At 44.8% G+C, this 14283-nt stretch overlaps 2 protein-coding genes across 11 annotated transcripts in view; one reads left to right on the forward strand and one right to left on the reverse strand.

The window, feature by feature from the left end:
• The window catches only part of LOC133514150 (synaptic vesicle membrane protein VAT-1 homolog), a 46289-nt gene extending 37783 nt beyond the window's left edge, over positions 1–8506 (forward strand). Inside the window, exon 6 of the mRNA XM_061845557.1 lies at positions 3328–8506. Within this exon, the coding sequence (XP_061701541.1) occupies positions 3328–3591 (264 nt within the window). The 3' untranslated portion in view covers positions 3592–8506. The remainder of the gene's footprint in view (positions 1–3327) is intronic.
• Positions 1–14283, reverse strand: part of si:busm1-163l24.3 (uncharacterized) — a 40912-nt gene that overhangs the window by 25256 nt on the left and 1373 nt on the right. For 7 of the 10 annotated variants that reach the window (XM_061845548.1, XM_061845551.1, XM_061845552.1 and 4 more), the window contains exons 3-6: positions 13489–13592; positions 10624–12939; positions 10175–10380; positions 9968–10094 (exon numbers count right to left, since the gene is read on the reverse strand). In XM_061845548.1, coding sequence (XP_061701532.1) covers positions 10007–10094; positions 10175–10380; positions 10624–12939; positions 13489–13592 — 2714 coding nt within the window. In that variant the 3' untranslated portion in view covers positions 9968–10006. Of the gene's footprint in view, positions 1–1568; positions 2118–2585; positions 2754–5866; positions 9023–9967; positions 10095–10174; positions 10381–10623; positions 12940–13488; positions 13593–14283 lie in introns of those variants that run through there. The other 3 variants (XM_061845546.1, XM_061845547.1, XM_061845549.1) reach the window with 3 other exon arrangements.

The raw sequence follows: 14283 nt of genomic DNA on the forward strand, positions 1-14283 counted from the left end.
TGTGAAATACACTTGAGAGCCAACCGCAGTGGTAGGTTTTACACACAAAGAGATCGAGTTCATGGTACTGATCTTCATGTTTCTTTGAGAAATAGTGTAAGAAGTGGGATGCTATCGGTATTGATCATCAAACAGCAGGACTAGACACTAGGTATGGGTGGAGGGCAGTACGCATAAGACATGGGACATAAAAGGATCTGGCTCTGCATTAGTCCTACTGTACCAGTTCTATGAGAACTGGTGTCAGAAGCGGGATAGAAATGGCACTAATCATAACAAGGTACTCCATATTTTCTCCTCTTTTCCACTTCAATCGGTGTCACCGCCATGCGTCCCAATACCTCTTTCTACACGATGGCGTCTTGAGTGCCATTCGTTCTGTGGCCACAAATCATCTTTCCCCACTGAAATGAATTAAATTCCAGTTAATCTGTTCCAGCCTCCCCCAAAAAACAATTTATTTTTTTTACAAAAACATAGCACTATATAATATTGTATAATCGTGATTATTATTATCATGGCGGCACGGTGGATCAGCTGGTAAAGCGTCGGGCTCACAGTTCTGAGGTCCCGGGTTCAATCCCGGACCCGCCTTAATGCTTTGTTGGCTGGGGAGAGGCATTGTTTAGCCTGGATTGTTCGTGGAAATGAAGTACACGAGTACACGTGGGTGTAGTTTTCAAAATCAAATCATCTTGAAGTCATTTTATCTCTTTAAGCATAAAGTTTGGAAGATGAGTTTCAAATGATTGTGTAGAGTTTTTTTGTATTTAATGTTAAAATTGTTAATAGAAGCAATGAGATCAGCTGGTAAACCATTGGCCTCACAGTTCTGAGGACCCGGGTTCGATCCCGGCCCCGCCTGTGTGGAGTTTGCATGTTCTCCACGTGCCTGCGTGGGTTTGCTCTGGGCACTCCGGTTTCCTCCCACATCCCCAAAACACACAACATTGATTGGATACTCTAAATTGCCCCTAGGTGTGACTGTGAGTGTGGCTGTTTGTCTCGACGTGCCCTGCGATTGGCTGGCAACCAGTTCAAGGTGTACCCCGCCTCCTCCCCGTTGACAGCTGGGATAGGCTCCAGCGCTCCCCGCGACCCGTGTGAGGATAAGCGGCTGAGAAAATGGATGGACGGATAAAATTGATGTCGGACTTGGGACGCCATCCGCGGCATTCGAGGCACAAGAAGGCCAAAATCTCAAGCTCGGCCCGACAGAGTCAGACGGGAGCAAGCTGCCAAAAAGCAGATTATGAATGGAGAAGTGTGAGAAAACTGACACTCGCTCAGCATTTGGACCCTCGGCAATGACGCCGTCTCGCCATTCACCCTTTTCTTCTCCTCCTCGGCCATTTCTCTGCCTCTCCATCTGCTACAGATTCCAGCTTTTTCCTGACTCCCTCCCTCCTTTTTCCTCTCCTCTCAGTCCCCCCCCCACCCTTCTTGTTGTCATGGTGACACCCTGTAAGTCTGTCTGAGCGCGCGTCTGGCTTAGGGCGGGGTCCCTGATGGAAGAGAGACGAGGATGGGGGTTGGGGGGGGGGGGTGTGAAGTTCTTCACGAGATGACACACCCTGAATCCTTCCACCAAGGCCTCCATCTACCGGTATTGCTTTCCAATCATCAATATAGCAATATAGAGAAATTGGCACGGCGGGGTTTATTCATGGCCACTTCATTAGGTGCACACATTCCTCAATAAAAGAAAAATAAAATCAAGTATCTCTTCACAAATATGACTCCGCTCCATTTTGATGATGTACCTAACATTTGTCCGCTTGAACGGCGCTCCGTCGACGTCCCAAAGGATCCTTATTAGAAGGCCGCCGGTTTCTCTCCATCCCCTCCTCCCTTCCTTCATTTCCCATGGTGTGTGGAAGTCGTCAGGGCTTCGGGTTGCTAGGAGATGGCCCCCGTTGCCGTGGCGCCGGTCGATAGGTGGTCCGCCCGCCTCTCGCCGGTGACGACGAGAGGAGGCACCGAGGAACGGGGGCGGCGGGTACAAGCATCAGCGCGCGCAACACGTGGAATCGCGCGGAACGCGCAGGCCGCTTTGACCCGCCTCCTTCTAGGGTTATGAATTGTAAGCGTGACTCATAATGATATCGCGCTGGCATCTGAAGAAAGAAAAATTCAATGTTTTTGTGAGTATCATTTTATACGTTGCAATATTACAGTAAAAGCACATAAAAAAGGAAACTGCACATTTTTAAAGGATACAATGAAAACATTTCATTAGAAAAAAATACATACACAAGATAATAATAACACTTTTTGTTAACCCAAAAGAGTATGAAACAATAATTTTTCTTATAAAAGAAAAAAAATGGTTACTAAACTGGGTCATTTAGAAACTGAGGTTCTACTGTAATTATGTTACAGTGATACAGTAATAACAATGCTTCATTAATGAAGCTAACAAAACATACGATATTCGATAAGAGGATTCAAACATTTTACCACTAAGCTGAATGTTGCTGCCAAACTAAACATCAAACAAAGAAAATTACACGTTGGCGGTGTGGCGGATGACTTGTTTGTGGGTGCAAATGCAGGTTCCGGCCTTCCTCAGTCGAGTTTAGATGTTTCCCACGTGTGTCCAGAAACATGCGATATTGATATTCAAAACCACTTCAAAGGCATGAATGGCTGTTTGTCTACATGTGCTCTGCAATTGGCTGGTAACCAGTTCAGGGTGTACCCCCCCATCTTTCCCAAAGTCAGCTGGGATAGGCTCCAGCACACCCGCGACTCTAGTGAGGATAAGCGGTACAGAGAATGGATGGATGTTTAAAGAAAATAGTGCATTGTGAAAAAAAAATTCACTATAAAGAACTTAAACTGAAAATGACCATTTTTTTTACTAATCACTATAAATATATTCCTTACATAAAATGCAATTTTTGAAAATATTTAAAATATTACAATCAAATAAGCACAGAATAATACACATCAGAAAATTTGATCTTCACCCGAGTAGAAAAATAGGAGGAAAATGTTATAAAAAATGATAATAAATATATATAATTTTATGTAAAATGTACATTTTGATACTATAATCAAAATATAATGCAATTTCAAAATTTATGTACAGTAAAATTCGCAAAATACAAAAAAAAAGTAACTTGGATTTTTTTTTTTTGTCGGTTTCCCTTTTTTTTTTAACCCCATGTCATTGGAGGAACTCTACCTCCAGGAGTCATCGGGTATTGACTGAAGAACAAATCTAAAATATTGCTGTTTCCCAACACTGGATATCAATAACCAGAGAAAGAAATTATTGACGTTGCAACCAACCGATCAATCCCACTCTCTATCCCGCTGCAGGTGGGCGACGCCATGCGCAAGATGCAGGAAAGGAACAACATCGGCAAGGTGGTCCTGACCATGGAGCCCATGCCGGAGGAGGAGAAGAAGGAGGAGGCGCCGGCAGACAAGAAGAAGGACGACAAGAAGAAGGACGACAAGAAGAAAGACGACAAGAAGAAGGACGACGCCAAGAAAGAGGAGAAGAAGGACGACAAGAAGAAGGAGGAGCCCAAGAAGGAGGAGGAGGAGAAGAAGGAGGAGGCCAAGAAAGAAGACAAGTGAAAGGGGGGGGATGGAGATTGATAGGATGGAGCCGGTGGTGGGGGGTGGGCCGGGAGGATGGCGACGACACCACCTCCCCCAGCCATTCCTCCTTCCCGACCAATTAAAAAATTAAAAAAAAAAAAAAAATCACCTCTTCACATCGTGATTTTTTTTTTCCTCCCCCCCTTCCACCGGTGGGTCGGCCATCTCCACCTGCCCTCTCCTCACCATAGCCACCACTTCCCACTGTGCTAAATTGTTGTTACCTGCTCCCCCACCCCCTTTTTACTGTCATCAGCCCTGCCCACAGACAGGCAAAAAGACGATCGAGACGAACCGCGCCCTCCCTCCCTCCCGTTATGTCACTCAGATGAGTCAGCGAGCTCCGCGATTGGCCGACACACGGCATCAACAGGTTTCCTCTGCTAATTAGAAAGAGCTTCACAGTTACTAATAGTCCAATAAAAAAAAGAGTCAGTAAGGTGAATCGGGGAGTGGGAAAAAGAGGGGGCATGAAGGGGGGGGGGCGTCTTTTTTCAACTGTCGACGGCCACAAGCTGAAAGAAGCACCCCCGCCGAGGCCGCCCTCTCGCTCTTTTTTAGCAAAGCCTGTCCGTCAAGTCGACTCTAATCAAACGGGGTGGGGGTTCGAGTGCGAGGCTCCAACCCCCTCTCCTTCCTTCTCGTCGCGGTCGGCATAGCAACAGGCGTCAGGCTTGTCAAAGGATGGCACCCCTCCCCAACACGTATCTCTTCCTTGTGTCCCAACAATGTACCCCCCCACCCCCACTAACAAATTCCTCTATCCTAGTATTATTATCCTAGTATTTTTGGTGATGATCCGGGCCTTCCAGGATAATTTTTTTTAATAAAATCTTACAATAAATAATGCCTCGCTACTATTGACAAGCAACTGGGCGGAAGTTGTGGCTAAATAGAGTGCACGGCGCTGCCTAGTGGTCGTAAGTATAAATTTTCCTCAGTGTCATATGAACATGGGTATTTTTAAAACTTTGCTGTGCGACTACCCGCCTATTAAAAATGACATTTGCATAAACATAGGGAAGCTTTGCACGATGTCAAAAGCTGATTTCATTAGGATGTTTGCGCTATAGAAATCACTATGATCCTTTAAATTTTGAACGCACTCAAAAGCATGTAATTGGGCAACAACAACAAAAATATCCTGAGTAAAAATTGACATATTTTAGAGGATCTTGAAGTCACTCAGTAGCGCCCCTGGAAATTAAAAAAATAATAATAAATATGAGACACCGACAACAGTTTCAATGACGGACACAAATTTAGGCGAGCCATTGCGCAATAGAAACGAGTTTTTCCAGTTACTAGATTGTATTTTTGAGATTTTTAACCAACTGAGAAACTTGACAAATTCTGCAAAAATGTGTGTTTTAGGGGTCCAAAACACGACCGTCCGCACCAAAAGTCACTTTGTACTGCTCCCTGGAAAGCTACAAAAAAAATTAATTAGTTAGTTATACTGCTTGACACAAAATTGGGTGGGCATGTGTGTCTCAAGACCCAAAATTAAAAAAGGAAGTTGGCAATCCTGGTATAAAGTATCCATTGTGGGTGAATTAATTCCAAAGGCTCGTTCTTTGACGAACTACTGTGGAATTGGTCCAAATGGACCTCAATTGGAAGGAGGTTTCCAAGACGAATGGGCGACGCTAAATTGTGAAGCTTTTTCTCCGTGTCATGTGGGTGGAGGGTTGCGTCAAAGTCTGACGATCATTTAAGGATTCACCACGAAAGCGGGCGAGCGAGGGCTGGGTCGTAATTTTTGTTAACCTTACATTCGGGCATTTGACGACATTCCCTTGATGCATTATGAGGAAAGGTAACGATCGACGAATCGATTGTTATGAGATGATTGGGAGGATTTTTTTTCCCCCCCTTGAATGTTCTGAACTTCTGATTCCACACCAGTGTCAGTGTCTTATTGAGTGGGCGGACGCAACGCAACTTCCCATAAGATCGAGTCAAAATTAATTATGAATTCCACCCGATCCAAAGAATTGCTTGCTTTTAATATCCTGTTTTTCGTCAGTTGTTCTTGTGCCTTTTTCTGGCTAAAATCTGCATTTTTTTTTAAAATACCCAAATATGTAACACGTGTCGTCCGTCCGCCTGCCTGCCTGTCTGTAAGCGTGGGCACCCCCTAGATGGCGACTGGTGAATTTGTTTATAAATGTATAAAAAAAATGTATTGGAATTTTTTTGTTTGTTTGTGTTAAGCATGAGTGGCCTCCCTCATGTGCTGTGTGCCATGTTGTGTGTGAACGTGTGTGTGTGCACGTGTGTGTGTGTGTGTGTGTGTGTGCGTCCGTCCTCAGGTCTTCTGTACCCCAACCTAACAGAGCGCCCCCTGTCCCCCAACCGCCCCCTTTCCCTCCTTCAAGGCCAGAGTTAGGAGGTCAACCTGGTGTTTTTGTATGTTTTGCACTCTGCTAGCTGATCCTAATGCACTTACAAGCAAGGCGATCGCACCCCCCAGCGCCATCCCCAGTGTAGTCCCCCCCCCCCAGATTGTCTGTGGCGCCCCCTAGCGAGCTGGAGCGTGAGCAGAGCGCAGACGCGTATGTCCAGTCCGCTCTGGTTCTGATAATGATTCCCGTTATTATTCGTGTTCAGTTCTAATCTGCTGGGCTCCCTTCGTGAACCTGTGCACGGTGCTTCTGTTCTGAGTGCCACGCGTGATGAAACAAACGCTCCCACAAGGGAAAAAAATACAAAAATGACACCCCCCCCCCAAAAAAAAAAATCATATGGTATTTTGATTAATGTTGCTTTGGAGTGTCGGGGACCTTTTTATTCCTAAAATGTATTTTTTTTTGTGTCCGAACCACGTGTGCCAAATGACAATGTATTCCTCTTGTCAATGCTTTCAATTTACAGTGCATACAAAAAAATATATCTATGTATACAGTATGAAATGTGGTTTTGGATGCATTTTCATCATCCTCAGTAGACGAAGTTCACAGTTCGTCTCAGAAATATCCCAAATATGTGCACCGAGAGATATTTTTTCCCCCATTTTCTCAATTTTTGATTGTGGGTTCGTCGCTCAAGCCCGTCGGCCCGCACTGTGCCTCCTCCTCATCCTCCTCGTCCTCCTCCTGCTGCACACAGCTTACCTCAGTCCATCCCTTAACAAATATCGCAACATCCTTTTCACTGTGCTCTACCAGCTCGCGTACGTGGTCCCCGAGGTGACCCGTCCGACGTGTTTACAACCGCGTCACAGTGAGAGGCAGCTGGACGGGGTCCGATTTTACACTTCGACGCCAAACGGACCCCGATGTGGACGTTACATTCTTGCGTTCTTTCTTAACTGCGTGAGCTAGTGCGGCGAGTGAGTGAGCAGATGTCGCTTCAGACCCAGTGGGCCGCGGTTACGTGGGTCCGAAGCAGACGAGCCTTACGTCTGATCCTGGTTCAACTCACATCTGGAAAGGCGGACTTGACGCGTTCATCTGTCGATGTAGTACAAGACTGTGCGAAAATGTCTTAAGACGCCTTTACGCCATTTATTATTACCCGATATCCTCTGTTCACCAGTATTGGAGTAGAGCAGTGGTTCTAAAACTTTCGAAACCAAGTCGGAGCTACAAGTATAAACACTTTTGTAGACAAAAAACACTTTGGCCTACGTGTCTGGGCTCCTGTATTTTAACAAAAGCCCACCAGACGTAGTATTATAGTTTTATTACTCGATCCAGGCAAGTCCAAGAAAAACAATATCAAGGGTTTGCATTTGAAGATTGATAGCGAGATTTTTTCCACACCCTTGTTCTTTGAATTATTCTCGAGACCCTTAAAACTTTATGTGCGGCGTTTGGGAACGCTAACGCTTGCCCACCTAGCACGGCAAGCGGTGACATAAAGTATTTGAATATTATTCTACGTCACGTAATCTCTGAGGTAATCTGCTCGTCTGTGGATCCGCTCACCGCTTCGACATTTCTGCGACATCTTTAAACGGTTTCGCAGCGTTTCCAGACACTTATGCAACAGGAGGAAACTTTCCGAGCAAACATTGCGATTCTGGATTGGATGTCACGTGTTCCTTTTCTGAGTGTGTGTGGCAAGGAAAGAGGGGATGGTAAAAGAAAAAATAAAAATGCACTGAGACGACAAGCGTCCAGTCACATTCCTTGTTGCGTTTTTTTTGTTTTGTTTTGTTTTGGGGGTATCTAGAGCAGATGCCGGCTTTCATTTAGTGTGGTTTCTCAGGTCCTTCCAACAGTTTTTTGCTCGAGTTATAGCACAATTTGTCATGTGCGCGTCCCGCCGACGGAAGCGTTCCCAAATTCCACGTCCGAGCCTGCCGGCCAACCGAGCCAGGCGGCCTCAATTCAAGTCATTGGCTGATCATGTACAGTAGTAGGATGCATGTTTAGTTGGGAAAAAAAAAACAACAAAAAAAGTAACAATGTGTGTATGTTTTGTTAGTACAGCTTAGTTTAGTGCTCATGTGGTCGTGTGGTGTGAAGAAGAATGCCCGCTCAGTCACGTGTCAAGTTGCCAAATGAAGCCTCCAGCATGGGCAGCCACCGAACTCGGGGAATGTGGTGCCACTCGTCCCTTGACCCCAAAACACACACCCCGCCCCCGCGGTCCCCCACAGGCTTCCCTGAAACGTGATTTTCGTGCGTGTTGTGTAGCTTTGTTCGGCCCCACCCCCCCCAAAAAAAAAAACGATGTCGCTCAACAAAACCACTTTCTTGTATTTTTTTTTTTTGTGTGTTTTTTTCTGGAACCCTTTTTGAATTGATGCTGCTTCTTTCTGTGCTCGACTCCGGGTGGGCTCCGCATGGGCCACAGCTTAACGTAATGCTTCAGTGTGTAATGTTACCAAATGCCTTACATGTTTTCCAGGACTAATAAAAACAAGCATAACAAGAAATGTGAACGTAATGTTGTTGTTATTTTTAAATCAGTCTTATTTTAAGAAAAATAACTGGGTGCCAGGTTGGTGTAATTATCTTACTATCCCTAATATAGAGCACAGCTGGCATCTGTAAAGGAAACTTTAAGCTGTAGTTTTAATTATCATGGAAAATGTCAATAATAGTGGAAAAATATATTTTCAAGAATATGAAATAAAAATGGCGGCACGGTGGGGCTGCTGGTAAAGTGTTGGCCTCACAGTTCTGAGGACCCGGGTTCGATCCCTCCCCTGCCTGTGTGGAGATCGCATGTTCTCCCCGTGCCTGCGTGGGTTTCCTCCGGGTGGGCACTCCGGTTTCCTCCCACATTCCAAAAACATGCAACATTAATTGGACACTCGAAATTGCCCCTAGGTATGATTGTGACTGCGGCTGTTTGTCTCTATGTGCCCTGCGATTGGCTGGCAACCAGTCCAGGGTGTACCCCGCCTCCTGCCCGTTGACAGCTGGGATAGGCTCCAGCACTCCGCGCGACCCTTGTGAGGATAAGCGGCAACAGAAAATGGATTGATGGATAAAATAAAAATGCATTGCAACAACAAAAGCGTCCTCCTAAATTAAACGCCTGCCATCTAATAGAGAGCGGAGGTGATCTCTGCAAAGGTGAAAGCTTAAGATGGAATTTTAAATTTTTACAAGTATGTTTTTAAAAAAAATGCATTGTTACAACTAAAGACATTCTCCTGTAATTGGTGGGAATATACTGATAAAGATATCAACACACTTGTATATCATAGTATAAAATGTGTTGTCAAATAATAGTGGTGATAATCCAATTATGTATATATCCCCCCACATTGGTTTGCGATATAGTTCAACCTGTTAATAATAATAACAATAATAAAGCTACCCAAGTTAATTTTCCCAAGTTAACTGTGATTTCATTTACTAGTGATTTCATTTTCATTAACCTGTGTTTCAGTTCACATCGTAGTTATGGTTTCCCTGGAGGGCCATTAATTTTCTAACACCATGTAAATAAATGATTGCTTCATATTATTACAAATACACAACATATTAATGGATAACTAGTTTTAAAATCAGAAGTCAATAAAAACTAGCTATCGCTGATTATTCACTGGAAACAAAAAAAGGCTCGCAATTCTCAAGGTTATTAACGGCTAACGCAGTTTGCAATTCTGGTATCTTAGCAAGAAAAATGAGATTAACGACTTGTTTTAGCCGGCCGCAGCAAACGATGCGTCAGACTGGGTTTGGCCACCGAGCCTTCTTATGTTTGACATCCGTGCACGAGGACAAATGATGGCTCTATGTAGAAATGAGCTGAACTTTCACATGGAATTCTTAATTTTTGTTTTCGGAAAACTTGTATTTTAAAGCATATTATGTCACAAATAACGGTCTCCCCATGGTGACTTACTTATAACTAAAAATAATAATCGTAATAATAATAATAATACCTTTAACAATGTGTGAATCTCGAATGCTGAGGTGAAGTCTCAATGGGTGGAAGCTTCCTCTTCAATCCCATGTGATGTCAAGATGTCTGACAGGCGTTTCAAGTAGGAAGAATCCGGGTAACCATTCCTGGGAGACCAAAAATATGTTTATCTTTTTTAGCTTCAATTTTGCACCGCACGCCCATCAGCATCCGCAGCCTCACTCACCCCGACCGGCCCCCCTGCAGGCTGGTTTTGTGCGGGACCGCGTCCCAGGTAACCTTGGAGCCATTCTTGCTGGTCACAGTGAAGGTGAGTCCCTGCCGGAAAGCGTTCTCCAGCCTGGGCAACAGCTTTCTGGTCTTGTCGCAGTCTGGGAGGAAGGCCTCAAAGACGCCACCTTGGAAGGGCTTTCCAGGAGAAGGGTGATGGTCCTGGCAATACAAAAGGGAAGGATTAACTCCTCCCACTACGGCCCTGAGTGAATGAATTAGGGTTAACCCGACCCTAACCAGTCCAATTGTTTAAATCACAAAAATCTAGGATTTGAAAGGGGTGTGGAGACTTCTTAAAGCCACTGTATTGGCAACAATTCACACTCACATTCACGTCATCGCCGAGTGGGAATTGAAGCATGCAGACAAGAGTTTTCTTTATTTTTCAAAACACTTTCCCACCTTTTGTATACCATCGGGAACGAGGTAGGTGATCTTGATGGTGGCGTACTTGTTGTGACCAGGTAAGCTGAAGTTGAGTTTACAGTGGGTCATCGTGCCCCGGACGCCCGGTGGTACCGAGTGCCCCGGTGGTCCGGTGTGGCACACCCTGCAATGGATGTGAACTGCATCCAGGCACTTGGTGCACATAACCACCCCACACTCAGTCCTGTTCATGGAGGTGGCGGTCTCCCCGCACACGCAGATGCCACTTAGGTGGGGTTCCTTCTGGGGAGACGGTGTGGCTTTGTTGCTTTGTGGCGTCATTGACCAGATGCCATTCATGTTTTCGGGACTTCCCTTACTTCCGTGGACCAAGACCTTACATTTATCCTGATCCACAACGCTTGGCCTTTCCAATTTCTCCTTGATGACAGGGTCTCTCCGAGTCGCCCCTTGACCGTTAGCGCCAGTGACAAGTTCAGTTTTAGTATTGTCCTCCATATGGTTCAAGACGCTTTCCTGAGTTGCAGAATTTTGTTTGGTCTCCAATAATGTTCGAGGCTCGCCTTCCTTGACTTGCCCTGCGACTGAAGGGGTGGCGCAGTCTTTCTGCGTGTCTGTTTGGGTGCCATCTCCAGAAAAAACCTCCCGCAGTGAAGCGCCCACCTGATAGCACAGGCGTTTAGGACCGAGAAGATACAAACTCCTCTTCATCACTCGGACGGTAATCTTTGTGAATCGCCGCCGGACCTCTGCGCAGCAAGCCTGTAGGGTTTCATCTTCCAAGTCGGCGACGCCGAGTTCGGACAAGTGAAGCTCATGTACACAGAAATCGGAACTTACTGCATCAACCAGTTCTTGTAAAGCAAGCTGGCACGCGGTGACTCCAGACTGCTCTGAGCCACTGATCCAGATGGTGGACTGTATTTTGCCTGGTGACCCTCCTTCGTTTAGCTGCAGGTCGCGTGTCAGGGCATCCACTTGGGTGCTGTAAACCTCTTTAATATGGAACCACATAATGGAGGATACCAGAACCACCGCATGGTAAACTTCATGTTGGTCACTCAGGCTAGAGGTCCTGGCTCTGGCCGGAGACGTAAAGGAATCTCCTTCAACCTTCTGAAGTCCCTGCTGTGTTACTCCAGAAAAACTGTTAGTTCTCTTTGCATTGGATCCCATGTGGTCTTTTCCAGGCATAGGAAGCGGAGTCGTGGTCAAGCACGGTCTTTTACTCTTTGCTGAAGTGTCTGATGTTGTTCTACTCCTCATTAATGGACGCAAAACTCTATTTGGGTCTCCTGCTGCTTCTGACCTCAACTCTTGAGTAGAATGTCTACTTGGATTTGAGGTTCTGCGTAAGGACAAGCTTACTGAAGGACTCGGTAGTGCCGAGCCGGTGTCTTTAAAGCGAGCAGCCAGATGATACATTTTGCCACCTTCTGATTTTTTCGCCTTCTCTGATAGCTGAACAAGATCCTTACGATCATCCTGAGTTCTGGAGATAGACGGAGACACAGCAAGGGTGTCGTGCTCTTCCTTGGTCATTCGGGGAGAAGATGGAGTTCCAAGAAGACTGCCGATTTCTTCTGTTTCCAACGTGCAACGCTCCTGCAAAAGAAACTGCTTGGCCTCGGACACATCGTTCTGGTCACCGATGAGGAAGACACAGCTGTTATCTTCTCTGAAAAGAAGCTCAGGAAATCTGACACTTAGAGCCTCCCATGCTTGCTGTAGGTCCCTCTTGGGGTCTAGGTCACACTTGCGTAGCTCAGCCTGACAGATCCTCCTCTCGCTCTTTTGACAAAGCTCACTTATTGCCGACTTTGCGAGCTCTATTTGCTCTCGCTCCTTCCCGTCCTTGCAATTTACTCCCTGAAGAAACAGAGTGGTGATCCCCTGATTTGTCACATCTACCACTTCGACGCCATGCTGACACTGCAGGCGCTGGTAGTCCTGCCCGTAGCGCTTCTGCAGATACTTGAACACATCTGCATCAACCACCAGCGAGAGGTCTTCCTCTGTGGTGGGAGAACCACCAGTAAGACTTCGTTTGTCCACTCTATCACTGCGGGTCTTGGTCAGAGACTCGGAACAACCAACGGTCAGTTGACTCGAAGCTGAGAGCTCCTCCGACTGCAAATACTTTGGACGGCAGGCAAGCAGCTGCGCCAACACTGACTGCACTTCGGTGTAGCCACCGCGCAGTCGGCACAAATTCTTTGTCGAGTCACAGTTCGTCTCGACATCGGGGTGATCCCGGAGGAGACGAGTCAATGTGCTTCTACCCTTCGGAATCTGACTGTAGTCCACAGTCGCTGTTAGACTTGTGATGACCTCGAAGACACAAGAAAAACATACCTTTAGTCCTTCTCTGAATATTAGTTCTTTGTCGCCTGTTAGTTATTGTCTAAGATTTTTAAGTACAATTAAATCCCTGAAGCTAGTTTTATTAAATATGGTCTGCGTGTTTATCATTACTCACAAATAAATCTCAAGTCACATGCAAAAAAAAAAACAAGTTTCATACTGAACGGCCAAAATATCCTTTTTTTTCAGATTTCAAAATGTTTCATTTTCATTCAGAAACATTTTGTGTTCTCTGTAGCAGAGAATAAATGCAGCAGAACGAGCACAAGCTTAAAAGGAAAAAAAATGATGTATTCTTTATATTCTAGTTATTCTCACGTTAGATATAAAAAATGGTCTCTTGGCACCCAATGTTTCTTTTTTTGTTTTTCCTGTGGGATGGTACAAACGGATCTTTAAGTATTTAAGGTTCCTGAACTTTGTACTAGACAGACAGATGAAAATAAATGCGTTTAATTCTTCTTCTAATAGCATAGTGTACACTCGTCAAAATTAACAGTTGGGTTTTGCCAGTACCTTGTTCGGATCCAAAGTCTTGTGATGCTCGCTGACGTCGAGCAAGTACTCCTTCCCATCCACTTTGAGACTGTGTCGGCCGTGGCGAACGACTCTATGGGCCACTGGGATGCAATCAATGTGAATTGGACTTAATGCGGCCATTTGATATCCTTTCTTTCACAATTATTTCAAAATCTTCCCATAGCTCTATTATATTATAGCACATCTTTTATATATATTAGCTCCACAGAACTCTAGCTATTGTGAAACTATACATATACAAGCAATTAAAACGTCAATTTTCCATAATCGGTCCCTATTAAGTTCTTTCACCACTGACCTCATTGTAGCTTTAGGACTTGGTTTTAATACACTTTTTTTCCCCTCATAGAGCAATTGTATTTTTTCTGTTTTAAGAGTTTCATTTCACCATTAACCTTATTCTTTTGCCTCATAACATTGACTTTATCCTCCTGGTATTGATTTGAATCTTTACAGCAACTTTATTTTTAAAAGGACATTTTCTTGCATTTTATTAAAATTCAAGGCTCTTTTGAACCACAAATTATGACCTCACTCTCATTTTTCAAATTGCAATATTATGACTTTACTCTTGTAAAATTTTAACATAGTTGTTGTAATGTTGTAACTTTATTCACAATTTTTTTGTTTACTTTTAGGAGTGCAATTTTTTTCAGTGTAACACTTCCATTCCCACTCATCTTTATTTCCTCCACCGAGCACAAATTTATTACATCCATCTTTTTGCTATTATGGTCATCTTGTACTCGGGCCAAGCGGGGTCGGTGACCA

The sequence above is a fragment of the Syngnathoides biaculeatus genome, chromosome 16 (genome assembly GCF_019802595.1).
Source record: "Syngnathoides biaculeatus isolate LvHL_M chromosome 16, ASM1980259v1, whole genome shotgun sequence".
Classification (NCBI taxonomy): domain Eukaryota; kingdom Metazoa; phylum Chordata; class Actinopteri; order Syngnathiformes; family Syngnathidae; genus Syngnathoides; species Syngnathoides biaculeatus.